At 36.9% G+C, this 27103-nt stretch overlaps 2 protein-coding genes and 1 long non-coding RNA gene across 7 annotated transcripts in view; 1 reads left to right on the top strand and 2 right to left on the bottom strand.

Moving 5' to 3' along the window:
- The window catches only part of LOC124166505 (sodium/calcium exchanger 1-like), a 331828-nt gene extending 327598 nt beyond the window's left edge, over positions 1-4230 (top strand). For all 5 annotated transcript variants that reach the window (XM_046544036.1, XM_046544038.1, XM_046544037.1 and 2 more), the window contains one exon: positions 2071-4230. In XM_046544036.1, coding sequence (XP_046399992.1) covers positions 2071-2313 — 243 coding nt within the window. In that variant the 3' untranslated portion in view covers positions 2314-4230. The remainder of the gene's footprint in view (positions 1-2070) is intronic.
- Positions 4231-6110: 1880 nt separating this feature from the next.
- Positions 6111-7817, bottom strand: LOC124167243. Its single transcript, XR_006866639.1, has 2 exons — positions 7205-7817; positions 6111-6406 (listed from the first exon to the last, which is right to left on the bottom strand). It is a non-coding gene; the product is annotated as an uncharacterized LOC124167243 (long non-coding RNA).
- A 1414-nt stretch (positions 7818-9231) lies between these two features.
- The window catches only part of LOC124166827, an 89418-nt gene continuing 71546 nt past the window's right edge, over positions 9232-27103 (bottom strand). Inside the window, exons 3-4 of the mRNA XM_046544523.1 lie at positions 11816-12127; positions 9232-9766 (exon numbers count right to left, since the gene is read on the bottom strand). Coding sequence (XP_046400479.1) covers positions 9627-9766; positions 11816-12127 — 452 coding nt within the window. The 3' untranslated portion in view covers positions 9232-9626. The remainder of the gene's footprint in view (positions 9767-11815; positions 12128-27103) is intronic.

Consider the following 27103-nt stretch of genomic DNA (forward strand, 5'->3'; position numbering starts at 1 on the left):
TATGATCTGGAGTGTAAAGCTTTATGGGATGGAAACCTGGACACCTATGAAGGAGGGTAACATAAGACTGGAGGCATTTGTGATGTGGGTGTGAAGAAGAATGGAGAAGGTTTAGTGTAGGAGAGGAGGAGGAACATTTCAGTCTGCATGACCCGCAATACAGAAACTTTACTCCTGCTCAAATTCCAAAGACCAATTTTGCAAATATCTCTTTTCTACAGTTTACATTACCTTTTCAATTCCTTGTGGAATACTTCTTCTCTTGATCGCTTTGCCTCCCGCTCCCGTTTTAACAGCTAACTGCAAAGCTTCTCATTCTGATACCCCTTTTTGTATGTATAGTAACATTCCCGACCCGTACTGAATGAAGTTACGATGCAGGTTGCACGTTAAAGTGTGGGTTCTTGCCCTTGGTATCGGGAAGTGAATAATCACACACAAATATTTAAAGCTTTTACCAAATTTTTGATTCGCCTTTAAGTTCCCAAATAATCAATGAAATGAACAAATAATAGTAATGAACTTGTGCGTCTAGAATTGCCAAAATTTAGGATGATACATATGTCTCAGGAAGGAGAGGAGCCGCTGGTGATGGCACAGGTGTATAGCAAGGCACTGCAGTAGCACAGGCTGAATTGCAAGTACTTCGACTCCCGCTGACAGCTACATTATGACTAACCACTGAGGAGAGACGAGTAAGTGGTTGACTGATGACTCAGCCTACTGGTAACTGAGTGACGATAGCGTCTCCACCTTGCCATTATATAGGAAAGGTGAAACAAGGATTTCTTAGACAAAGGGGAATGGGTAGAGGAAGGTTTAGGTGTTCTTGAAAGTGAAAGGTACAAATAGGGTGGATTCCTATTTTCTTTATATTGCCTAAATCGAAAGATTATTACTCCTGGAGTACGTATTTCACGCTTTTAGATTTTTAAATGATGGTATCTATATTTGCGATAAAATGAATGAAAAGTGAAAATTTTCAACAATTGGAAAACTTGATGGCTAAGTATGAATGCTGAGAAAAGCCTGCATGATGTCCTTCTGGTTTCGGCTGCCACTGTCAGAGACCACCTTAGTGTGAGGCTATGAGCACCACTATGATGCAGGTTGCTAGCAGGTAGCAGAGTACTCTACTAGCAGGTGTTGCAGCGCTTGGCTTAAATAAGGATTATTAATACCTTATCAAATGAAGAAAACTTTCTGACCTTAGCCAGTTTTGATAGGTGATTATTGAGACATGTTCCTTGAGCTCTGTGCCTCATGCATGCATTGGTAATCTCAGACGATGTGAAACTCCCGACTACTCATAAAGCGCCTGGGACCCTGTGACGTCACATGGAGTGGCATCGCGTGGGCGCCAATCTGGCCTTTTTCAAATGAGGTTAAAATTGACCATTAACATTTGTCTAAACTGGGATATCTAAAAGCAAATAATTTGTATATTATGAATACACTAATGGTGGGTAACGAATCGCAATCAATGTCTTTCATTTCTTTGATTAAGGAAACGACCCTATTCTTAGGCAAAGTTTGACATAGCTGGTAACTGAGATGTCACACAACATCATACTTGTGCATATTTTGGAAATGGAAATCTTTTATTTCCAGATCACTACAGTATTGCATTTGTTAAACATAATTGTTATTTATGAGGTTATTTTTATACTTGTTTTTATCATGTGTACGCAATTATTTTTTTAAATGTATAACCTAATGCAGGTCAGGCAATGTTTAGCATGAAATTATCTTAGCACTCACTTTTAAGGAGTATATCTCGAGTGATAAAGGAATGGATGCCTGTATTTGAAACTGTTTACTGTTTACCTATAAATATTTTTTAATGTTATACTTTCTATGTATAAGGTCCGTATTTCAGTGTGTTGCGCATAATACATAAACTCTTTTGATAATGTTTTTTGAAATCTGACCACATAGTTATTTCCAGGTGGCACTACTGTATTCATGGTAGAGGTTTTAATTTTCAATCAATTAGAATAGAGAATATTTGGTGGAATTTTTGTGTAGAATTTTGTAATAATTTAATTGTTATAACCCTTTTACTTGCAGGGAAACCAATTCTCAGTTCCAGTGGGCAGTTTAGGATTCAGTGTGATGGTTTACACATGCACATCTCTCTTTGCTGTTGCCTTGCTTCTTCTGAGAAGAAACCTCTCCATTTTTGGCAGGGCAGAACTTGGCGGCCCTAAGCCTCTCAAAATTCTCAGTGCCGTAATTCTTGTGTTTTTATGGGTACTGTACGTTTTCTTCTCAATTCTGCAGACATACGGTTATATTAATGATATTTTTTAAATCAGTGAGTTTTATTCTCAGCGTAATTTGGATCAGGATTCACATCATCTTGTGTCCATTGGGATACTAGCTAACCATTCATCACACGATCACAATTATCTAGGAACTCTGCCAGTTAGGGTATACCTGATGTGGTTGAACTAAATGTATTTATCCACATTAATTACCAATCATCATTCTTGAACTTTAAATTGACAGTTGAGCTGTGCAACTTTTACATATCATAGTTTACTGTCGATAGGTTGAGCTCTTTCTCCAAAATGGAAAGCTGATCATTAAAAAATATTTTTAGCAGAAATAACAAATCATTATTTCAATTAGGTGTATTAGTCTCTGTGAAAATTAAATAAAGTTATGCATTTTCCCTCCTGATGCCAAAAATTATTTTCTTACAATGATACTATTCAGTCTATTGTAAAATGTAAAAATTAAACTGGTGAAGCATTGGGATTGCTTTCAAAAAATATTTTACAAATCTCACTTGTTCCACATTGTACTAATTTTTGTGCAGTGGCAAGCTTATTTTTGGAAAATTATTCCGTCTTTTGTTGTTTACAATTTTGTTACAATGGATCTCTTATAATTGTTTCTTAAAATACATTAGGAAAAGTAGATTTTGAGTGAAGTTCACATAAATTTGGATGAAATTTTTATTATTTATTCCTAATTTGAAGTAGTGTTCCTACTCCATTGTGGATAGCAAGATGTTACACTGTGTTTCCTACAAAATAGGATCCATGATTTTGTGTATTGAATGAATTTTCAACGGCTATGAAGTCATTCTTTAAAAGCACATTGCCTAAATGTGTGGGAAAGTATATATTTACGCTGAGAGAGTGCTTAAGCAATGGTATGTTGAAAAATGGGATTCATTCCAAGTACTTTTTCTTAATAATGGTGATACATTTTGTTGAATTTTGTCATATGCCTAAGGCTCTATGTGGCTATTTACTTACAAAGGGAATAATGGCATGAATGATCATGTTAGATAAGGAAAGACTATTTGAAACAGATATGAATCAAGCAATCATACCTTACTCATTATTACATTTCTACCATGACTTTTTACTTGTGCTTTTCATGAGCCATGATTAGTTTCAGTACATTTGTTAGGTCTTTGTAATTATTAAGGTAGAGGATGTCTTTATTAACGTGGGCCTCTAAGATTTCTTCTTCATTTACATAGTCTGTAAATTCATTTTATGTACAATCTAAATGGTGGACTTGACTATGTAGTCGTCTGCTTTAAAATAATTTGAATAACTTATCTTGGAGTACGTTGTTATTATTATTAATGCGTATAAGATCTTTGAGGAGTACGCGAATGAGATCTTGAGACATTTTTCTTTGTGTTGTCATGCTACTGTGTACCATTTATTTTTCTTGTATGAATCTTTTGAATTCTTAGTGAACTATGAAATGGGTATCAGCTGTACCCTTTTACTTCATTAAAAATTTATTTCTATTATTAATTCATGACATGAATGATTGAATGATTATTTTTTGTACAATGTTCAATCATAATTCATGTTTTGTATACATATGATTTGAAAAGTCCTTAAACATGGGAAATGAGATAAATGCAGCTTCTAAGGTTATTGTGTGAAAAGATAAATGCTGAATGTTTCTCTCCTATTTGAACATGATATGTATCCTTATTTTCTACAACACCTCATCTGGAAAAGCATATTTTTATGATGCCTATTTTAGATCATGTAATTTATTTTGCGCAAACATTTAGGAATTACCTAAATTAATATTGCAATGTTCTTGGAAGCTCTTTTCTCTTATTCTATGAATTGGAAATCTGAGAAATGTGTGTTATGCCATGGAAACAATATATACTATAGGTAATTTTTAAGTAATTCTTACATTATATCACTGTGCATAGATATCATCAAAATGTAAATGCTACTTGCCTAGCTGAATCTCAATGGTGAATGCCATCTTCACACATTATTCTTCCAATTTACGGATCATAAGGTCATGAGGAAGTAGATTTTGTGAACAAATGTTCTAAAAATTCTAATATAAAGCTAAGAATTTATATTTTTTAATTTATGAGTGTGACTTAACTTATTGTAAATAAAATGTCTTAAATATCTATTTGAGAAAATAAACTAAAATTTTTGTACACATCTTTTCTGTTTATTACTTAATAAACCAAATAATATTTTTTTTCTCTCGAGAGCAGTTTGGAAATTATATAATCTGGCATGTGACGGATGAGGAAAACTTTTCCCTGAAATGAAAAGTGGATGCCTTTAAAAAAGGATATAATTTATTAGTTAATGAAAAGTAGACGTCCAAAAATAAAGAGTAATATAGGAATATCACAACAATGGCCTTGGATTTGATGGGGTCAATCCAAGGCTCTATGTACAAGAAATTTTGAAAACCACATATCATTTAAAAAGTTATTCCATAACAAGTGTGAAGTATCTTGACCAATGGGTTCTAAAGAAAATTATGCCATTACCATGCTAATTTACATTTTTTTTAGCCTTCATCCATTCACAAAAGTGTTAGCTATGCTTAATACACTGCATAAACATTGAATCGAAACGTAATTGATGGCAACAGGCACAGATCCAAAAATTTTTTTGGGGGGATAGATTGGGTGGTGTGCGGGTTGAATACACGAGTCATTTGCTATCAATTCCCCTGCTTTGGAAAATCATTAATAAATTTTGTTCGCATAGTGCTGAAGGCAGTGGCGTAGCCAGGAGTTTCATTTGGGGGGAGGGGGGTCCAAAACCAGGGGGGAAAATTTTTTTAATGCAGGGTATTAAGTAATAGGTGTTAAACTAATTTAACACTTTTCATTCTTGAAAAAACTTCATTAGTTAAATAAATATTTTTTAAATTTGTGAATTTTAATATATTTTGTTTTCTTTTATGATGAAAATAACAGTTTTTTATATTTCAGGGAATGTCCGTACCCCTCGGAACCCCACCCCCCCTGGCTACGTCACTGGCTGAAGGCTATAGTAATTTTGTTTTTTTACTGAAACAGACGTTGTTATTATGGCTTGGTCTCCATGTTTGTTCCTGAAACCTGCTTGATTTTTCGTATACATTTTCAACTTTAGGGCTAAAATTATGGACATGGTTGAGGTTATTTGGTGGTAGACATTATGAAATATAACTGTATCAAAAAGCTGAGTGTATGAGGAAAAGACCTCCTGGACTATTTGCCTCCTCAGCAGTTGTATGGAGAGTAGTCACCACCAGGGGGCACAACAAATTTTGAGAGACAAACTTCATATTGTACACCCTTGCCTCACTTAGCACAAGGGATTCGAATTTGTATTATATGACCATCTCAACATTGGGAAGATAGCGATCTTTTCCCGGTAGCATTGGTATTGGGTATCAAATTTCCTATAAACCATATATATTCCAATTAATAGTCTTGTAAAACCTTATTTATGGACAAATTTATTGTTTAAATTATCTTTAAAGACAGTAGGAACTTCATTCAAAGATGTTTTTTTCTCGTAAAAAAATCGTGCGTGCTTTTGAAATTCCTTCCTTTGGTGCAGGTGGGCTTCTAGGAATAAAATGCTATCAGAGGGGTTTGTAATCCATCGCGGGCAATATACAAATTTTCAAAGTGGTCTAAAAACAATTCTTGTGTCACCGAGGCCTTTCTTTGCTCATCCAAATGACAGGCAAATGCTACTTTGAATACCTTTTCATTCAGCGGCAAATTCAGAAAAAACTCAAGAAGGGCGCAAAACATATCTTGAGCTACCTTTACTTTTTACGTTATAAAAAAATAATGGAGTCACATGCAAAGTTAAGAAAGTTTTAATTTAAACTGATTATACATGCATACAAGACATTGCCATCTGACATAAAAGGTTACCAGTTGTGGTTCTGCAATGTTCGACAATGCCGGTGACCCCGCAAGGGAAGGAGATGCCCCCCCCCCCCCCCATATGTATCCGCCACTGCTTTCACGGCTTGCGGAGTTTGTGAATGATAAATCATAACTGGCTTTAAGTTGAAGTCCCCCGAGGCCTTAGCACCAAGAAGCAATGTGAAACAGTCTTTAAATGCCTTGAAACCTGACAAAGGTTTTTCTTCCCTGAAAATGAATGAAAGAGGCGTAATTTTGTGATATCGACTTCTGAAATAATTATCATATGTGCTTATATAGTGAACCTTGTGAAGTTAATCGTTTCATTCTTACAAAGATGGCCTGAAGATAATGGTTAGATTTTTTATTTTCTAAATTTAAAAGGTAAGTACATATCGATGGGGAAAGCAGAAGAGAGCAATGGGCACATATGCAACTTAAAAACAGCTAGAAGGTAAGTGAATTGTGTCAAAATTAAAGCAATGCAAACATATCTCACCCTTCACAAACACATTGAAAAGTAGTAACTTCTTTGATTTGCCGCTCTGAAAAAAGCTACAAATTTAATTCAATTTAAGATTAAAGGCAAATAAATATGTGGCAACATAATTTTTTGCCGAAATTAACAAAAATATTCTCCATTTTGAAATGATAAGTTCAAAGACTGCTGTAATAAATCCATACAGCTGTGGCAATAATGCCATTTAAGACAAAACATCCATTATATAAAACAAACAACATTATATATTATGCGACACTCAGATACGGCTTTGAAGATGCCGTCCTAAAGGCATTAATTTCTAAAATGGCGTGGAATTGCGCGAATGCATGAACAAAATTAGAACATGGGCTATTTTGCCGTCTCGCATCCACGCATTCTCGCATGTGTTCTAGCAATTCACCGCTTTACGCGACGCAATGTTGATTGCGCCTTCGCACGTACGTCAGATTGCGCAATTACGTGTACCGTGTAAAACGGCCTTAAGAGTATATTTGGAGTCCAAAGGATAAAAATTAGTAACATACGAGGCTTGATTCCCCACGGTGAGAAAAACGAGTAAGGAAGCATCGCTACATGTTGCCAACTTGACTTCAGCTGTTGCTGTAAGCGGGCAACTTCTCACCCTGCTGCTCATTGCTGTGTTCACCATTGGCTGGCGTGTTGTCCAACAGAGGGAGGCAAAGCGCGAGAGGTGCATTTCGAGAAGCCAACCGTTTTAGTCGACGGTCAACTACCCCGAAAGCTGCAGAATGCGACTCAAAAACATAAACAAATTCTAATGACACCATTTATGAGCATACCTCCTGGCATGACATGCGACACTAATGTTCGGCTTTCGAAAATGTCCATTTTTGAGAAAATCTGACGTCCCAGAGGCAAAAAATCTCCGATATTTGAGGCCTGTACCTCTACGGCTGGAATAACATGTATGGAGGTATCCCTGTAAGTTGCCCAAGTTAACTTGAGCTGTTGCTGTAGGCGGCCGACTACTCACCCTCCTTCGCAATGCTCTGCTTGCCATTGGCTGGCGTGGTGCTCAATGAACAGAGGATGAGCGGAGGGGGTGTGTTACGACTAGCCAACCGTTTAGGGGAGGAGCGATAAGCCAGCAATTCATTGGGCAGTCAATAACCTCGAAAGCTGCAGAAGGCGAGGAAAAACCTAAACCAAGTTCTAATAACACAGTTTACCAAAGGCGACGCAAAAACGTAAACAAATGCTAATGATACCTTTTACGAGCATACCTCCTGGCATAACATGCGACACTAATAACCGGCATCGAAAATGTCCATTTTTGAGAAAATCTGACCCCTAGGAGGAGAAAATTTTCGATATTTCAGGCCTGTGCTCCACGGCGAGAATAACATATATGGAGGTATCCCTGTAATTTGCCCAAGTTAACTTTAGATGTTTCTGTTGGCGGACGACTACTCACCCTCCTTGGCAATGCTCTGCTTGCCATTGGCTCGCGTGGTGCTCAACGAACAGAGGATGAGCGGAGGGGGTGTGTTACGACTAGCCAACCGTTTAGGGGAGGAACGATAAGCCAGCCGTTCATTGGGCAGTCAACAACCTCGATAGCTGTAGAAGGCGATGAAAACCCTAAACAAATTCTAATAACACCGTTTACCAAAGGCGACGCAAAAACGTAAACAAATTCTAATGATACCTTTTACGAGCATACCTCCTGGCATAACATGCGACACTAATCGCCGGCATCGAAAATGTCCATTTTTGAGAAAATCTGACCCCAAGGAGGAGAATATTTACGATATTTCAGGTCTGTACCTCCACGGCGAGAATAACATGTATGGAGGTATCCATGTAAGTTGCCCAAGTTAACTTGAGCAGCTGCTGTTGGCGGCCGACTACTCACCCTCCTTCACAATGCTCTGCTTGCCATTGGCTGGCGTGGTGCTCAACGAACAGAGGATGAGCGGAGGGGGTGTGTTACGACCAACCAACCGTTTAGGGGAGGAACGATAAGCCAGCCGTTCATTGGGCAGTCAACAACCTCGATAGCTGTAGAAGGCGATAAAAAACCTAAACAAATTCTAATTACACCGTTTACCAAAGGCGACGCAAAAACGTAAACAAATTCTAATGATACCTTTTACGAGCATACCTCCTGGCATAACATGCGACACTAATCGCCGGCATCGAAAATGTCCATTTTTGAGAAAATCTGACCCCTAGGAGGAGAAAATTTTCGATATTTCAGGCCTGTGCTCCATGGCGAGAATAACATATATGGAGGTATCCCTGTAAGTTGCCCAAGTTAACTTTAGATGTTTCTGTTGGCGGACGACTACTCACCCTCCTTGGCAATGCTCTGCTTGCCATTGGCTGGCGTGGTGCTCAGCGAACAGAGGATGAGCGGAGGGGGTATGTTACGACTAGCCAGCCGTTGAGGGGAGGAACGATAAACCAGCCGTTCATTGGGCAGTCAACAACCTCGATAGCTGCAGAAGGCGAGGAAAAACCTAAACAAATTCTAATGATACCATTAACGAGCAAATAACCAGGTTCAAAGAGTAAAAATACCAGACACTGCCATTTACAGATTTAATCAAAAAATTAAATAAAAAACATTTATATTTCCAGATAATGATAACAACAATCTCAAAACAACTCAAATACATAGGTTATTAAATACACCAACCAAACATCAGTTTGCACATAAAAATTCATGGAAGCACATTAATTGCTATCTCCACACTTTATTTACATCTGTGATTTGAAGGCAATTATATGCAGGAAAATTCAGATGGTGACACTTATCAGAGTTTTCCGAATAACACAGACTCTTTTGCATTTGCACAAATGATAAAACTCTGAAGCTGATGGAAACACAATGGGAATGAATGGAAAACATCAAAAGGGGATACTACAATATGTAGAAATGAGGAGAGATAGTGTACGAAATTCATTCGTGCAATTGGTCCATCATCGTCTCCTGGTTATCCCAAAACGAATGCCTTTGCTGAGGCGATTTCTTTCCAGTCCAAGTCCTTTGTCCCTGGCAACAGCCGCGAGAATGGTCAAAAGCTGACCAGCATTCAAAACCTCTTGATCAGATGTCTTCTCTAAAAGGGAAGCAATAGAACAGAGAACTTCAGAAAAGGAGTTTCGTCAAAAAGTCTTCCATCACTCAAATATTCTTAAAGCAAGGTTACATGGCATATTAAGCTATAAGAGTTAATGTCTAAATGTATGGACAAGTGAATGAGCAGGAAAATGCACTATGTTACCATACAACTCGTGTGGATTCAAATAGAATCTATTAGAATTTGGTTCATGCAATAAATGGTACATTCGCCGTTCCGGTCCACAAAAACTGTTCATGCATTTACACATTAATTGAACATATTGATATACCATATAGCCTGCCCTTGTAGTGTTATAGATATGCAATCTATAAGTCAACCCTTTTAATGTCAGCCCATTAATGTACAATTGTAATTGGAATGTGGAAAGAGTGCCCAGGCTGTTTTCAGGAAGTTTGCATGATCTCAGGTTTTTTTTATTATTGTATTTAATTTAATTTTTATGCATCTACATTTTTTGCCAATTTCAATGAAGCTGAAATTCAGGCTTCAATTGAGGCTGAAAACTATGGAATGGGGGCCGAATATTTTTATGTAAAAGGAAAAAATAACAATTTTACTATTATTATCATATATGTATAGTTGGTCTGATAAATCTCCCCATGACAATTTTCACGCATTCAACAGGGGTAGATATCTGTTGCTGGCTGGATACAAAAGCTGCTTGTAGTATAAGGTAGCAAAGGTATAGCTAAGGTAGGTTAATGTAAAACAAAACACTGTAATTTCACCAATCTGTCTCAATTCTCCAATTTTGTTTTCATCTTAACACATTCAATGTAGGGCATAGCTTTAAAACTCCTCCCAAATACAGGTACAAGTCCAAATTTGTTTTCCGAAACCATACAGTTCTTAATTGTATTCTAAAATAGATTCCACAATGGACAAATTGAAAACAAATAAAGGGGCAAAGATACCGCCAAAAAAATAGATGGGACACAATGAGTGAGTTTCACCGATACAGAGAGAGAGTTAAGAGTCAGCAAGGAAATACGTGTCAATTAATGTGGTCCCGCATGTCAGAGTAGAAATCCGCACTGAATGTGCTCAGGAAATTATTCTCAATCATAACTTATTTACTCCTCAAGAACATTAGAAATTATCAGTACTAACAAAAAACATGCAGGAACTTTGATGTAGTCTCTTAGGTTGTAAAGGCCGTTTTACACGGGGCACGGAATTGCGCGGGTTAGAACTGCATTAATTTCAAAAATGGCGAGGAATTGCGCAAATACACGAACGAAATTAGAACAGGGGCTATTTTTCCATCTCACGTTCACGCATTCTCGCACGTCTTATAGCAAATTCAACGCTTTACACGACTGCGCCTTCGTACACACGTCAGATTGTGCAAGTAAGTGCCCCGAGTAAGACGGCCTTAAAATAAGAATTGGATCAACATCAAATACATTACACATCCTACCTAATTTTGGTCATGGTATGGGTTGGGTATGGCATATAATGGAGGCGACCAACAGCTGAAGTCATTTAGATCATGAAGGAAGGTTGGAATGCAACGGCATTGGTCTGCTCTAAACTAAAGTCACCAAGGGGACCACGGCACGTCTCGTCTCACGGATTAAGTGCAGCACTTGCCGGCCACAAAGCACACAGGAAGGGATTGAGCAGTTTCCGAAAACTCTCTGCCCACACTGAGATATGAACCTAAACCCTCAATGTAGGAAGCCAAAACCATCCACCAATCTGATTTCTCTATTCAATGAATGAGCAGAAATATATCCTTTAAATACTGATTAGGTTCATGTATTTGTACAAATTCCCTTCTGACCCACCAACATTGTTCATGCTTTTAAACATCAACTTGCATATACTAATGTATTGGGTATCTAAACTAAGGGAATCCCAGAGGAAACGCATTCATGTCCATAAATAATGGCAAAGTAATAAACCCATATCCTTGGCATTAAGGGCTACATCATTCCAGGTTGAATATATTGAAGGAGAATATCTTTACGCTATTACCAAGTTTTAAATGTAAGTTTAAAGATATTCTGATTAGCTTCTCACCTAGTTCGTCCTCGTCCTCCCCATCTGACTGGACGTCGACCACGTGCACGGGTTCCGACCTGGGACCGCCGTAAGTGGCGACGCCGAGAGGCAGGACGAAGGGGCCCGAGGGCCTGTAGGGCCCGATGACCGCGGACGAGGGTCCCGTGGTGTCGATGCCCCGGAACCTGGCCAGCGGATGGTAGGGCATGGTCAGGTAGGACTGCCGCTTGCGCGCCGCGTACGACACGGCCGCGCTCGGGTGCCGCTTCACCATAGCTACGCCGCCACCCCGGCTCTTCAACAGGGGTCCTGCGCCCCCACCCAACCCCTCTGCAAACAAAAAGATAACAGAGTGAGGGCGCACAGAACCACAAAGTTTATATTATTACTAGCAAGTATAATTAACACTAGTTCTCTCCATGGTTTTCGGGCTGCGTAGAAGTTGTTCTCAAGACGTTTCTAGCTGGCCACATTTTAGATCAGGTCTGTGCCCGACACATATCACGATGGTGAGCGCGCTGAAGGCGCTTACAGTTTCGTTGTTTCAATTAAGCCTTTACTCACCTCAATCGGTCAGTTTGCAATATTAAAATGATAATGGCGCATATGCACCATTGTCGTATTTAATGGTGTTTGTGTGAAAAGTAAACTTAATACTAATTATTTGGCATTAGAAAAAGAACAATTGGATAATGCAATCATATATAGTGATAATTATTTATGTTATTTTTAGATTTTATCATTTTTTAATCAAACTAATTATTTAGTTGGATTATATTTTCATTTTTTAAATTATTAATTCGCTAACGTGATTTTAGTGTTTATTTTCTCATTTTTTGTATTTTATTTTCCTTTACATTACCATGAGATTATAAACAAAACATTTATACATGAAAACCTAGGATTGGAAGGAAGTTAATACATATAAAAGACTCACAGAAGAGTCCATCCTCAGCAAGGACTACCAGTGGCTCAGCCAATCACCGTCGAGTCGATTTTGGGTGCTTTTGCGTTTTTAGTTAACGGAAAGTGGCATTATAAAATAATTCGATATTAATTACTATTAAATCACGCCGTATTAACCTGGGTTGCTCGATCTGAATAAAAGAAATTGACTCTGTAACTAGAGATTAATATTAAATCAGCGTCCTGGAGTTTAGGTCTTGATAAATTTTTAATGCAATTTTTGTTCCAATGTATCGATATATTTATACATTTTTGTCAGGGCTTGGAATGAAACCAGGTACTAAGTTTGATACATTAACACCATAAAAGGTTATATAAATGTTTTTTTACAATAAAAAATAAATAAATACATTGTAAATAAAAAAAGAAGAGAATAGAATTTTGATAACTTTATAGTTTACTTCTTAATCATCAATTTACGAAGAAATTTTTCTATTTTATTTCATTATTGTACAAAACATTTATTTTTCAAAATTGTCATAATTCTAGTCTCTTCTTTTTAATTAATATTGGACTGATTCTTTTATTTTTATTTTCTTATTGTAAAAAAACATAGTTATAATCTTTTATCTTGATTATGTTTCAAAATAATGTACTCATTTTCATTCCAAACCCTTATATAGGTGCATATATATACCAAAAGTCAGAAAAAATTTCATTTAAAATTTATCAATACTAAGACTGCGAGACGCTTTTTGCAGATTAAATATAGCGGCTAAGATAAGAAAAAACTCAATTTATGTAATTCATTAGGGGAAAAGTAATATTTTGGACTAAATTTTTCCACCCCAGGCTAATGAGACAATTGCTAGGATACGCTAAAATTACTTCCTAATGTAACGTGTGAGCTCGCGACTGCAGCTAAGCGGTACGATTGCAGCTGGGGTTAGAAGCAGCGTTGGGCTAGGAAGTAATGAGGGCTGCATGCACCAGGCGAAACGAGTATGTATACCTATACATATATTATGCCACCAGCCTTACGTAACTGAATTTCATTTTATGAAAATTTACATGAGCAGCATGCATGCATAGTAAATGAGAAACTTTTTCAGAGATTCTTTTCTTTCCAACACGCTTTATTCTGATATGAGTATACGGCCAATGATGTTCGTAACAATATTATGGTACACAACTGTGTCGTTCATGACCGATTTTCGTTCACGGCCGACCGATATGTAAAAAATGAACGGAATGATTCTCTGGAAAAATCGTTGAAAATGAACGAAATCGCCCATTATGAACGATGAATTCAAATCCAGTGCAGTTGGTTTTGGTCGCTGTGGTTGATTGTGTTGCAATAGAATCGAGTAATGCAGCAGTGAGTTAACATAGTTCGTTTCTAATGAGCAATTTATACTCAGCATATTCAGAGTGTACTAGATTCAGATACTGAGAGAACTGTGAACAGAGAATTAATAGGGGAAGTGGAGGTTATATACTTCTTAATCACCTTTGAAATGGTTGATAGATGCTGGCTAGGTAGGTTGGTTGCTGAAAGGAATTAATTTTTTTCGCCGAGAACTCGTTTTGACTTAGTTTGGTATACATTTGAAATTTTTATAAAAGTAAGTATACCGATTTTCTTAAGCGTTCACTTATTTTTAAAGCCAATTTCCATTTAATCCCCTTGCGCATACGTCATGGATTCGATTCAATCCAAAGAATCGTGATTAACCGCGAATAAATTCACTATCAACGAATTGAAGAATCGAATCATGGTCATGAACAAAATCACTTGAACCGATTCCTCAAAATGAACAGAAACTCCCAGCTCAAGTGCTTATCATATGCGAACGCAGTGTGAAGAGATTTCTCGATTTTATTTATGTGACAACCATTATGTTATTAATATTACGAAGATTTTCTAACGGTTTGGTAGGTTTGCATTTGCGAATTGCTCCGGCCGCCGCTCCTCCAATAATCGACCTCCTTCGATTCATAATAATGCCTATTTCCTTCCATTCCATCTATAAATGCTATTTCCTTCCTCCCCCTTCCCCGCCATCCAAACATTTTCCCTTCCCCCTACTGTCGACGTCAAAATGAGGTGCCGCTGTACTTTGCGAATTTATATCTAGGCTTCAGTGCAAGCTATAATAATAAATAATACCTCATTTTTAATAAAATTTTATTCTAAGTTCCGATTTATTTTTTGTTTATGAAAAAGTAAAAAATGTAGACATGCCAGTGCAATAAAAAACTCCGCGCACCGTAAAAGTAGCCGTTTTGTCATCTTCATGAACTTTGTAACGTAAACTAGGGAAAAATACTACGAAAAAGCCATTTTATTAATTTAAATTGACGTATGCAACTAATTTTAGAAAATGAATGCTGTAGACCTAATAGCTTTCCCTAATATATAGCATGCGCTGAAATCCAGATATAAATTCGCAAAGTACAGCAGCACATCATTTTGACGCCGGCAGTAGCAAGGTTGTCAACATCCCCTCCCCTCTGAGTGCTTCAACCCCCTCCCCCGCCTTAAAAACATTCTTCCCTCTAAAATTCTTTTTCAGATCCCATTCCGGTTTAGTACTATTTCGACCCAAACCCTCTGTTTCCTTCGTATCTCATCCAGAAGCCTTCTCACCTAGCCCACCATGTCTAGCACGTAATCTTTGTTCTTCCTCCCAGTCCACCTTCTCCATTTTCCTCCACACTTACACTCTCATGCTCTAGTCTTTTCTCGTCCTCCTTTCTAAGTGACCACGTTTCCATAATATTAAGCGCTACACTCCAGATCAGACTCTTAATTAGCTTGATAGATTCAAAAATAAACGATGTAAACATAGTATTTATTGAAGGGTCTAACAGTTTATACCTTTTCAGGTCACTATCAAGAGAACATTAACAGAATGCTACTGATTCTGTTACCTCATTTTTAATGACCTGAAAACCGAAACCGGTCGAAACCAGTGGAGTTTTAAATAAATGTGTGGAATATGACAATGTTTATTTTTTAATGTATCATATCATCATTCCACGAAATGGAATGTTAATGAAGTGGAATATTAAGTTAATATAGTGATACCACGTTTAAGGTTCATGTAACGAAAGGTTTTGTTACTACCCTACCTACGGACCAATAGATCCTAATCAGACCCTGACTTGACTGTTGCAAGCTTTTGCTCTCAGTGAAGCGAATCCTGGGTCAGCAAGGGCCGTCACGATTGTTATGACTGTGTTTACAGCTTGCTGTGAACCCCTAGGGTATCAAATGTGCACTCAGCTGGTCGATGCAGGGCAAGGAAAAGCAGAAACTAGCTCCCTGAATATTACATCAAAGCAATAGAAGATAAATGGAACGTGACGACCACTAGATAATCCCCTATGGCATGGATGAATACACGTTCTGTGCAGTGGGGTAAAGTAATAAATTCGAGGATCTAGCCACGTTTTGTGGACGGGATTATAAAATTAAAGAAGAAAGCGTTAAAAATTATTCCAGCAATTTTTAAAACGTTTCAATTGAAAATGTTCGCTAATAAACAAAGAAACATCTGGGAATTTCTCATAAAGAACGTCAAGAAATTGGAATTAGCCTAACGTTTTTTATTTAGTGACAGAACCACGCAAATTACACAGATTTTATTTACAACATAGGTTCCAACGCAATAATGACAGCTAATGAAATCTGATTTGTAAATAAGAACAAATATGAAATTAAACCAAGATTTTTATTTTAACCCTATGTTCAAATTAATACACAACCATGACTCTTGTGACCTACAATATTTTTCGATAGATTTTAGCATTAGGAATTTTATGGAATTTTCTTTTTGTCTTCCATTAAAATTTGAAATGTGTTCTCTGATAAACAATAAGCCAATCGTTCGTAAAAATATATATGGGGAATAATTGTGTATATATAAACGTTTGCTGTGTGAGAAAATGACAGGGACCTGTAAGAGAAAATGACAGACAATGTGCAAGGATAAGGGCAGAGGGAGGTTACAGTTAAATAGAATTTTAGTTGGCATGAATACGTTTTTTTTTCTTTTCCACATCGTCCACTTCGCTATTTTTTGGCCGTCACAGCGTCAGAGTACATACACATTCTACAAATAGCTCTTCGATTGATAAACATATCATGAAATTATTGACAATGTATTTTCATTGTGTTAGGCAGCTGCTCGAATAGATACAAAGAAGACAGAATGTATGGATGGAGTGAATACTGAGCGGGGAAAGGATGTTGAAAACAGTTTTTGAGGGTATAATGCTGGGTAAAAGAGGGAGAGGAAGGAAAAATAATAGGATTTTTAGCTGGAAAAAAAGGGTGTAGGCGTTATTATGAATATAAGAGAAATGTCCATGTTGGGAGGGGAGACAGCCAGAGTACTTCTTAAATACGCAAAGGAAACCTAACTTGATCGACAAAATACTTTAATAATAATCAAATTATAACAATTTGCCTAATTTGGTTTAAAATGGTTCACAAAGGGCAATCACGAGTTCAATTTAAATTGAATCACCCATGAATTTAAATTCTATGCAGCAGTTTAAGTTTGCAAGTACTTATCGTAATTCTATCTTTGCTTGCTTGCTCTTAGCTTCCACGGTATTATATCACATTTCAGATGCAGGATGAGGCATTCGTGTACTAATGTCTGCTGGCGACAGCGCGCTGAAGGTCAAGGCTGAGGGAATTCCGTTGATAATACTCAACTAGCCAGATCAGTCGAAGGTCAAAGGAATATCGGTCATATCAACATTCAATCCGGACAAGCATTCGCCTTAGATTGAGATGATGAAACCAATGCTACTTATTACACGCAAAAACACAGCGGTATGGTTAGGAGGAATTATGCAAAAAAATATTATTCCCAAACATGCACACAAAGAATAATTCATCTCCGCCATGACCTACTGTAGAAAGGATAACGTGAAAATTTTATGAAGATACTGATATAGGTAAATACTATTTGTACTGCCAAGTCTGATGACAAATCATCGCAATTGTCAGGGATAATGGTAGCCTTATATAAGTAACAGATGAATTCGTAGACACTCTTAAAGCCAGATGCAATTCTATTTTTTTCCGATGACTTTAAAACTGTCGGAGTTAATTGCACACCCAAAAAATCTGTAATCCCATGTTTGAAAGCGATTATTATAACCTTTGTTATGATTTTCACATAATTGTATTCGGTGCAATAATTCCTAATAGTATAAACGCTGTTTTGGCATCAGCATTTACGGCCATAGCAAATAGCGGATAGGAACAAATAGAAGTTTAAAGCTTACGTATCCCATTCGTACATTAGGATATAAAACATTTCTCGATATCCTTCCCAATGCAAAGTGGTAATGAATTTAGAGTATATATAGTAATAAACAACAATTTAAATAGTCTTGCAGAGAATTAAATTCAGGGACAATCACGAGAATTCACTTTCTGGTTATATAATTAATGCCATTTTATATTAGCTTAACAAGATTCCGATTCATGTTCGCTCTAGTTTACTGAATGATACATTTTGTATACGACACGGTAGCTATCGATAAATGTTTTGGAATTGTTGAAAATACCTAGTCGGAAATATTTAACATAAAAATCTAGTCGCTGATCAAGATTTCAGGGAAAATACTAGCATTAAAATAAGACTGATTCCTTGTTCTCAAGATTTTTTAAATTAACTTCAGACTAATTGAACATTCATGTCTGCCTCTTACAGTTAATTTTTTCAATATTTTAAAGATAGTCTTTCGATTACTTTGGCTGGAAGACCAAATTAAATCGGCCACATTATATTACACAAAAGGCTAATGAATATTATCGTTGAGAGACAGGTGGAAGGGAATAACGGTAAAGGTAGGCTATTGGTTAGATAAATAGAGCAGGAGATTAAGGATATAAAGCAGAAGAATTATGTAAGTGATAAGCCGATAAAAAGAATTGAGGAGAGAGCTGCGTGACATCAATCTTATGATTGAAGACAGTTTAAGGGAAGGTTGCCTAAATCGCACCAATTTTGAAAAAAAAAAAAACTAATTAACTCAAACATAAGTGAGGCAATGCAAGTTTTTAATGCTGCTAAATATGAGGAGGAATTTCTACTTTTCTCAAAATTTTTACAATATATTCCAAGTTGAACACATGTATAAATATTCAATTTCAAACCTCTACAAACGGTGCGATTTGGGCAGCCGGTTTCCCAAATCGCACCACTGGAGGCCAAAATTAGGAAATGATGTTTCAACGACAATGAGAGGCAGAGAGGCAAGTTATTTAAGGTTATTTTATAGATCCCATAACAGAGCAAACATGCCCGATCATTAAAATACTCGTAATATAAGGAACGAAAAAATTAAATAAGTTATATATTTAGCATTAATAATAGATGTAGTTTTTTGCTTGATAAAAAATCTGCAATAATTGAAACAAATTCAAAAGTCTTTTGCAGAAATAAAATGAAGAATTCTTCTGAATTCTTATTTTCACGGCAGCTTTTTTTAAGACTTCTTACATCGCATAGGTGTAGAGAGACGTTGTGCGATTTGGGAGCGACCGCCATTTTATATAAAATCATTTCCACTGCCTAAACACGTGATCATACCACGCTATTAATAGCGCTAAATAAATCATAATAGACTTCAAAAATATGATATGTACCTAAAACTATGTAAATACAACATATTCGTTTTCAATATTCTTGTGAAAATATGTAAGAAATAGCAGAAGAGACACTTCTTTTCTTAGTACCTACGCACCTGAATTGTCACTAAATTGGTGGCCACAATTGAAGTGTGATGTGCTTCGTGATGTAGAAAGTTCCAAATCCAGTCATTAGATTGCATACATATCCAATACTTTGTTTTCTAGGACGGGGTGGTGCGATTTGGGAAGCGGTGCGGTTTAGGCAACTCTCCCCTATTATGATTATAGAGATTTCATAAACTTTAACTGTTGATGAGAATATTAAAACACATACTCAAAACAAATCATTAGAATAGATAAAATTTCGATATGCTTATTAAACTTTAACTAAGCGAGATATGAAGTAGTTTGCACTTTTTCAGATAAATCTTTATTTAAAAGGGGTCAACATGTGTCACTGTACTTCAGTATTATCATGACTCATTCCATTATTACGAACCGAACAATTTTTTTTCAGTTTATTGTTTTTTTCTCTCAAATACGTTACAATCTAATTCAATTGCATGTACCGTTTCTAATAATAAAGCATTCATTAAAATTTTTCAGTTTCAGCGTTTACTCTTTATCGTCTGCCAATTACACCATACAAGAGCCTACACCATAAACATTTCCTCGCTACGTAAGGGACATAACATGAAGTACGGCGCCATATTTTAACCTTAAAAAGAAGACGAAAAAACTAATTAGCTGCTTAAAATTATTGAAACCATTGTTAAAGTAATGTCCACTGAATCTCTTAAAGCGTCTGTAGAAATTTTTCGGAGTTCATAAGCAGTTTCTGTTGAGCTATACGTTCTGCATGGAATCTTGATGATGCTGCAGTGCAGTGAAACATGCTGTCTCCTTATAAATAAATACTTATGAGAAAAATGAAGATGTGTGATGAAATCTCAATGATTGGGTAAACGCTTTCACTTGCTCTAAAAATAAGTGAAGGGGTAATGAGATATAAAAATTGCTGAGGATGATCTAAAGCGTTATAAATAAATACTGACGGATTTCGAAAATAAAATTTTATCAGGGATAAAGTCAGCGGGTATTACATTAGAATTCATAGTGACTGGAAACTATTATGCACTGCAGTTGACGTCTATCGATGAAATGGAATGGAGACATTACACCATAGGCGCGCGGTTCCTGAGTCTTATACGGCATCACGCGGCGCTCCAAATGCTGGTACTGAATAGAAAGTGAAAAATTATGAAAGAAGAAAATAATCTACCATCGTGATATTGGTAGCTGGTGCACCTATTCACGATGAATCTCTTGCCGTTAAATCGCCGACTTTTAACTCATTTTCCACATCGAACGAAGGAATTGTTTTCTATGGGGAAATATATGAAGTTTTTACGTCAGGCACCTGAACGATAATTTAAAATAATACAAAAATAAAAAAGTAGGCATCTAAGGGATTACTCATAAATATAATTTTATAGTATATACATAGTGTTTAAAAATAAAATAAGAAGTACTCATTCCACGTATTGAGCGAACAGTATAAGAATCATAATTATACGGCACTAGCAAAAAACTCATGAGCTATGTAGATAGAAAAGTACCAACTTTTTCACAATAACTAGTGAAATTTTCGTTTAGCCAATGTTTTCATTACATAAGCATATGCAGTCAAATTTCATTTATAAGTGTAAATTTGTTGGTAAATACAATATTAACATAGTAAGCTTACAAATAAAACGAAAAAACGAATTATCCGCTTAAAATATCACAATTTTGTTAAGGAATTTCTAGAGAATTTCTAGCAATGTCTGTAAATACTTAACAGAATTTCTGAGCATTTTCTGCAGAAGTTCTACGGAGTTCCTTAGCTTTTTCTGTTGAGTCATACGTTCTGCACGAGCCAGTTTCCCTCGTTTGAAAGACGCTTTCCGTAGAATTACTTAAGTTCTTTCGAAAATACTCTACAGTAATTTCTGCACGCGGCTGAGCTTAATTAAAGCCACTAAAGGCGTCCACCGGATTGTGGATGGTACGTCGAACTCCAGATATAAAGGTTAGCTGCGAGATAAGCGAGTTCTCATTTCGAAAAAGCAGTCGTCGACAAAAATCGACGGCGTTCTAAGGGGGTTGTAGAGTATCATAGGGTAAAGTACGCCAATAATTTTGCCTCTCAACACCCGGGGTAGAGGACAGCAGCTTTTCTCCATACGAAAGAGGATTGCATAGAGGAGGTCCAAAAAGCTATCTGCAGTTTATTGATAGGATAGTGAAAATAGAAAAAAAAACGCAACTACTGTAGTGGTGCAAGTTTACATGCTTAGATCATATTATTATGAAGGTGAAGGAGTAGAAGACGTCAACCAAGATTTAACGGAAGTAATCAAGAAGTTAAGACGGTAAGAAATTCGTATTATTTTAGGCGACTGAAATGCCGTCGTCGGCGAAGGTCAAAACGGAATGATAACCGGAATATGTATAAAGATTAGGAAACGAAATCAGAGAGAAAGGCTACTTGAATTCCGCGCTGGAGATGGTCTAGTGGTTCCCAACACATTATAAAAAAATTCTCGGCGAAGAAGATACAGGAGGGCAAGAAAATACGTCGAACCAGCTGTACAAAATTATGAGATGAATGCGAAATATATTAAACAGGTGAGGTACATTTATAAAATATGTAGCTCATCAGTTTATAAATACATAAAAAATTAAGAAGACGGAAAAACCTTATCGGCCATGTGTAATATTTCTAAACCTGCCGCGTGAAGGGCGGTGAAATATACAAGAATTGCCATGAGAAAAAATTCCCCAGGACCAAGGGCCTTCGGATTTCCGGGCCAATGCGCAGACCACTACGCTTTCCGGGCTCACTAATTTCTAAGGCAATTATACCGAGACTCATCGTACTAGGTGTTAGGCCCTCGCGGTCCATCAAGGATGGCAACGCGAGGGAGGACTTCCATGAAGCCACAACCGGTCGAGAGCCTCAAACCTGCGCTAAAGCCGCGCAAAGCAGGTTTAGAAATATATGTAATGTATTTCTAAACCTGCCGCGTGAACGGTGGTGAAATATACAATAATAGCTGTGAGAAATAAATTTCCCTGGACCGGGAATGGAACCACTGACGGATTGTCTTACCGGCCATGATTAGAGAATTGATGGTCTGATGAAGACAATGGTCTAAGAACAAGTGATGACAAGAATGGAAAAGGAAGAAATCGAATTAAATATATGGAACAGGTAAAGAAGGATTTGATTGAGAAGAAATAAATTAGTGTGACGAGATTAGCTGATAGGAGAATTGAGTGTAGAGCTGCTTCAAACCAATCTTACGATATTTGACCAGTGAGCCAGTGATGATGAGTAATTTCTGGCAGGGATATCGTTTATTTCGAATGGAAATTTAAATGCCAATGAATTTAATACTGACGAAAAAAATATGTCAAGTACCAGGATTTTAATAAAATCTATCTTTAAGAATTTCTTTTGCTTACCTATATTCTACTTCCCATGTTGGAGTAGTAATCGTTATTAGCTAAAGAATTTGGTGACAGCTCATAGCAACCTTAAGTTATAATTGCGTTCATAATGTATAGTTTTGAGAAATAAACCTGTCGTAAATGGTAACAACATGGCTAATGGTTTTCAAAAAACATGAAAAAATATTTTCCACGTAAAAAATTATTTTCTAAGATATCATCATTGAAAAAGACGCAATACAAACAGACGTACAATGAGTCAATACCAAAGAAATTAAACGAATATTTCGGAAAAAAACGCTGATTTGAACACCTTGAGTTCGTTTAATATGTTTTATCCTCGTCTGAGATCGAGTCCCGACCAAAGAGTTGCCTGGGGCGAGCACTCCCTATGTTGGGCACTCAATCCCACGCTTTGGGAGGACGTGGTTCATATTCGACCATCACTTTGATAAAGAGATCAGGTCGTTTCGACGACCAGTAAATAAAGATTAGAGCGGCAGGAATAGCATCGATGGAAGCGATCAGACTCCATACGTTCGCCTTTAAAGAAGGCCTGCTTTGACAGGTTAACGATAAATGCGTTTCCTCGCCATCAAACTACTCCCAGAGTGGGAAATTCATTTTCGGAAATTCCCTCCAGGTTCACGCCGTTAGGGGTGAGTGAAAGAAAGACGAAGGAGATTAAGGTAAACACATCGGAACCACCATAAATCTGACGAATCACTAAAAATATATATCCTCACCAGTAACCCGAGCTTTGAGATCCTCGCAGAGATTTTATCTCGCCTTGAAACCAAAACGCGAAGCCAGGGATACACTTCACTGGTGAAGATTCAGGAAACTTTGGGAAAAATAAGTTTAATCAAAGTTGGGAATGGAAATATCAAAGTTCATTCCAACGTGAGTCTAAAAAACGAAAGTAAATAATAAATCAAACTCTTAGAACTTTGCCGCGGGTTCTCTTTCATCTACATTTACATACTACTCCGCAAGCCACCTCAATAGGCGTGTAGCGGGGAGTGTTAGGACAGCTGCCGTTTACACATAAAAAGGAAATGCGCGAACGAAATTACGTTAAGCACTTATTAAAATCTTTTATCGTGCGTCGGAAAAGCCAATTTTCATCCCTGCCCGTTCGGAAAAATTAATTTATCATTTCTGTCGGACCTGGAAATGTTATGGGTTTCTAATGTGATGTTCTCCGTGTCGCTCTCAAAGATGCCCATTCTCAATTGCTCAAGCAATCTAAGCCTAGCGCGCAGCTTCCGAGTCTCCAGCGGCTCCCAATCTAATTCGTTTAACATCTGTGTAACGTTTTCTGTACGCCCGCAGTAGTTTTAGACGGATCGCTCAGCTTTCCTTGATATTTTATCAAGTTCACGGATCAAGTCTTTCTGCACCGGATCCCATATGCTCGCTGCATATTCAAGGTGTGGCTGGACGAGTGCAAAATAGCACCTCTCTTTAACTTTCCCGTCCGAAAATCTTCCCACAATATGCTTGACGAATCCTAGCTTCTTCAGGGCTCTTCCTCAAATATTTCGTATGTGTGTTCTCCACGATAGGATCGAAGTTATTGAAACTCCGAGATAAGTCACTTCATCAGCCGCCTATAAGTTACCACCATCCACTACATATACATGGGGATAACAGAAGTCATAATTTTCGAAACGGCGCAAATCCACAAGGCAGGGAATAGAAAGGGGCAACGTTTTGAGCCATGAAGCCTGAAATCAAATTGGTTCCTGGCAGAATATTTTTAAGTCAGAAGTTCCAATGAAATAAAGACATTAATTTCAGCCTAACTTAAAGTGAAAAATATTGCTTTTTCAAATATCGATGTTTGTTACATCCTTCGGTCAAAGGTCTGTCATTCAATTCGTTCCTCGTAGAATGTTTATCTTTAAGAAGTTCCAATGCAACGACGCCATTAAAATAATATTAGTCTAAATTATAGTAAATTTTTTTTAAAAATTATGATTTATGTTACATCTATTGACGATGAAAAGTCATGCAAGCTGTGTAACATGAATTGGAGTCCATGCATATTTATTTCAAGCAGAGCTTATTCGATAAAATGGTCGCAAACTGATGCTTCAATTTTTTTCAACTTACGGATCATTCCACCCGAATTTGACCAGAAAATTGACTCCTGAGGAAACTGATGTCATTTCAAAAAGTTTATTTAAAAAATTCCAATTTTCTAATCGATTTTTGACAATGTATTTACACTTTAGATTTTCCTCATTTCTTATATTTTGTAGTTACAACCCTACTCCACAAGATAAAAATATTAGTAAGAGGAAAATTTTCAATTAAGAATAAAAATTTATGAGAAAAGGCATAAATACAAATATCATGATACCATTCACTTCGGTTAAACTATCTTAAAATTCTATTACTGCGCAAAGAAATTTACATGTGAAGTCTGTGAAGACTAAACAGTTTGCATTCATCTAACAATTTTCAGAGCAATGAAAGATTACAATGCTTCTCGTAAATCCACAGCTATTATTATCCCTCATACTGTGTATTATAATTTTTCCTGTTCAAAATGATTCATAACGTATTTTCTCATGTACCGCACACACCTATAAATGGTTTTTGACGGCGCGGAAGATGCACGGGTCATCCGAGTATGGAGCCCACAGGAAGGGCAAAAAATGGCGACGCAATCAACAAGCTCCGTTTAAGAAATTGATTTCTTTCTTTCATCGTCCCCGGCCGACTGAGGTGCTCAGAAGTGATCCCCCACGCCACAGTCGTAGTCGTCACCGTTTATCTCGTGCGCATTGTGCGCAATTAAGTTTCTGAGGCTCGTGACCCCCAATTGTAAAAGCAATTTCGTTTGTCCTCGGGAAACAGAAGAATTACAGAAGTACTGTTCATTTCATGTTAATGTTCAATTACAGAAACAGAAGTACTGTTCATTAACGATGTGAACGCTATCGTTTTTACATTTAGCTAAACACGCTATCTTGCGTGGATTTTTCCTCGAAGTTGTTTATTTCTTGATTCATTGCATAAAAGAAAACAAGGAGCTAGTCGTGCACGAAAGCACAAGGTACATGAGATAATACGGTACTTAATTGAAATCTTTATTCTCTGATTCAATCAATTGGCTTCGTTATTCGTCCGAAAAAAAATATTATTTTATCATTATATAACAGAACATGTCTATTCGCGGAAAAAAGTTCACGTTATGGCTTGGTAGCATTGGCAATATTGAGAAACAGTGTTTGTTCGTAAGAACTGAATAAATTTGAGCTGTTTTGGAATTCATGGCTACAATTCACTGCTTCTACGGATTATTTTGATATCGTTAAAATAGAATGACTAGGCACATCCTTTCCTTACATATACGGATTACTGTACTAGAAAGTTATCTCTAAGCTTCTTCATCCAACATGCACTACACTAATGGTAACTGTGTGTTAGACGCCACGACACCAAAACATGGATATATGTGAATGAAGTTAGCTCTATGCAAGAATAAGCAATACGCAATGGTAAATTACATAACAATAACAGCATGTACTTATAGAGAATTAAATTAACTGCAGAAACGTAAAAAATATTGCGCTCATAGAACCACAAGTGCTGCATGAAATTATTACTGAGTAATAACTGAGAAATAAATAACTCACTAGCAACACTTCCTAACGACATACCAGGTCCTAAATTGCTTCAAGCCATATGATGACTGGTAATACGTTCTAGCCGAGTTAAATCACGAGAAATTGTCATGCGATCGATTTAAAAGCTATCAATAGCTAAGTTAATTCACATTATTCCAGCGTGAATAAATTACAACACCACACTACTTATTAATTCATTAACGCCAGGCGGCGAATACAATTGTTAAATACATAAATCTTATTGCATATAGTCAAATAGCTAATACCTCGTCACAATGTCACTGACGAGTGACGAAACTGGTGAACAATTCTCCCGAAAACAGGTAATCTTTTATCATTTGGGGATTATCCACTGTACTAATAGCCAACAATGCGGCCAGAATGCTAACTTCAACTGGTGGGACTGTCACAGCTTAGTGCTTTTGTGATATGTATTCTCTCGGGAAGTGCGTTTTATTTTAACGTCGAGCTTAATTTGACAAGGGTCAAATAGACATCAAGCCCTTTTAATCCTTCTTCAATTGCCATGAGAATCAGTAGACCAAGGGGAAGAGCAGCATAAGGGGCAACGTATTGAACAATGGAGCCAGAGGTCTGTCATTC

This window comes from Ischnura elegans, chromosome 10, assembly GCF_921293095.1.
Source record: "Ischnura elegans chromosome 10, ioIscEleg1.1, whole genome shotgun sequence".
Classification (NCBI taxonomy): domain Eukaryota; kingdom Metazoa; phylum Arthropoda; class Insecta; order Odonata; family Coenagrionidae; genus Ischnura; species Ischnura elegans.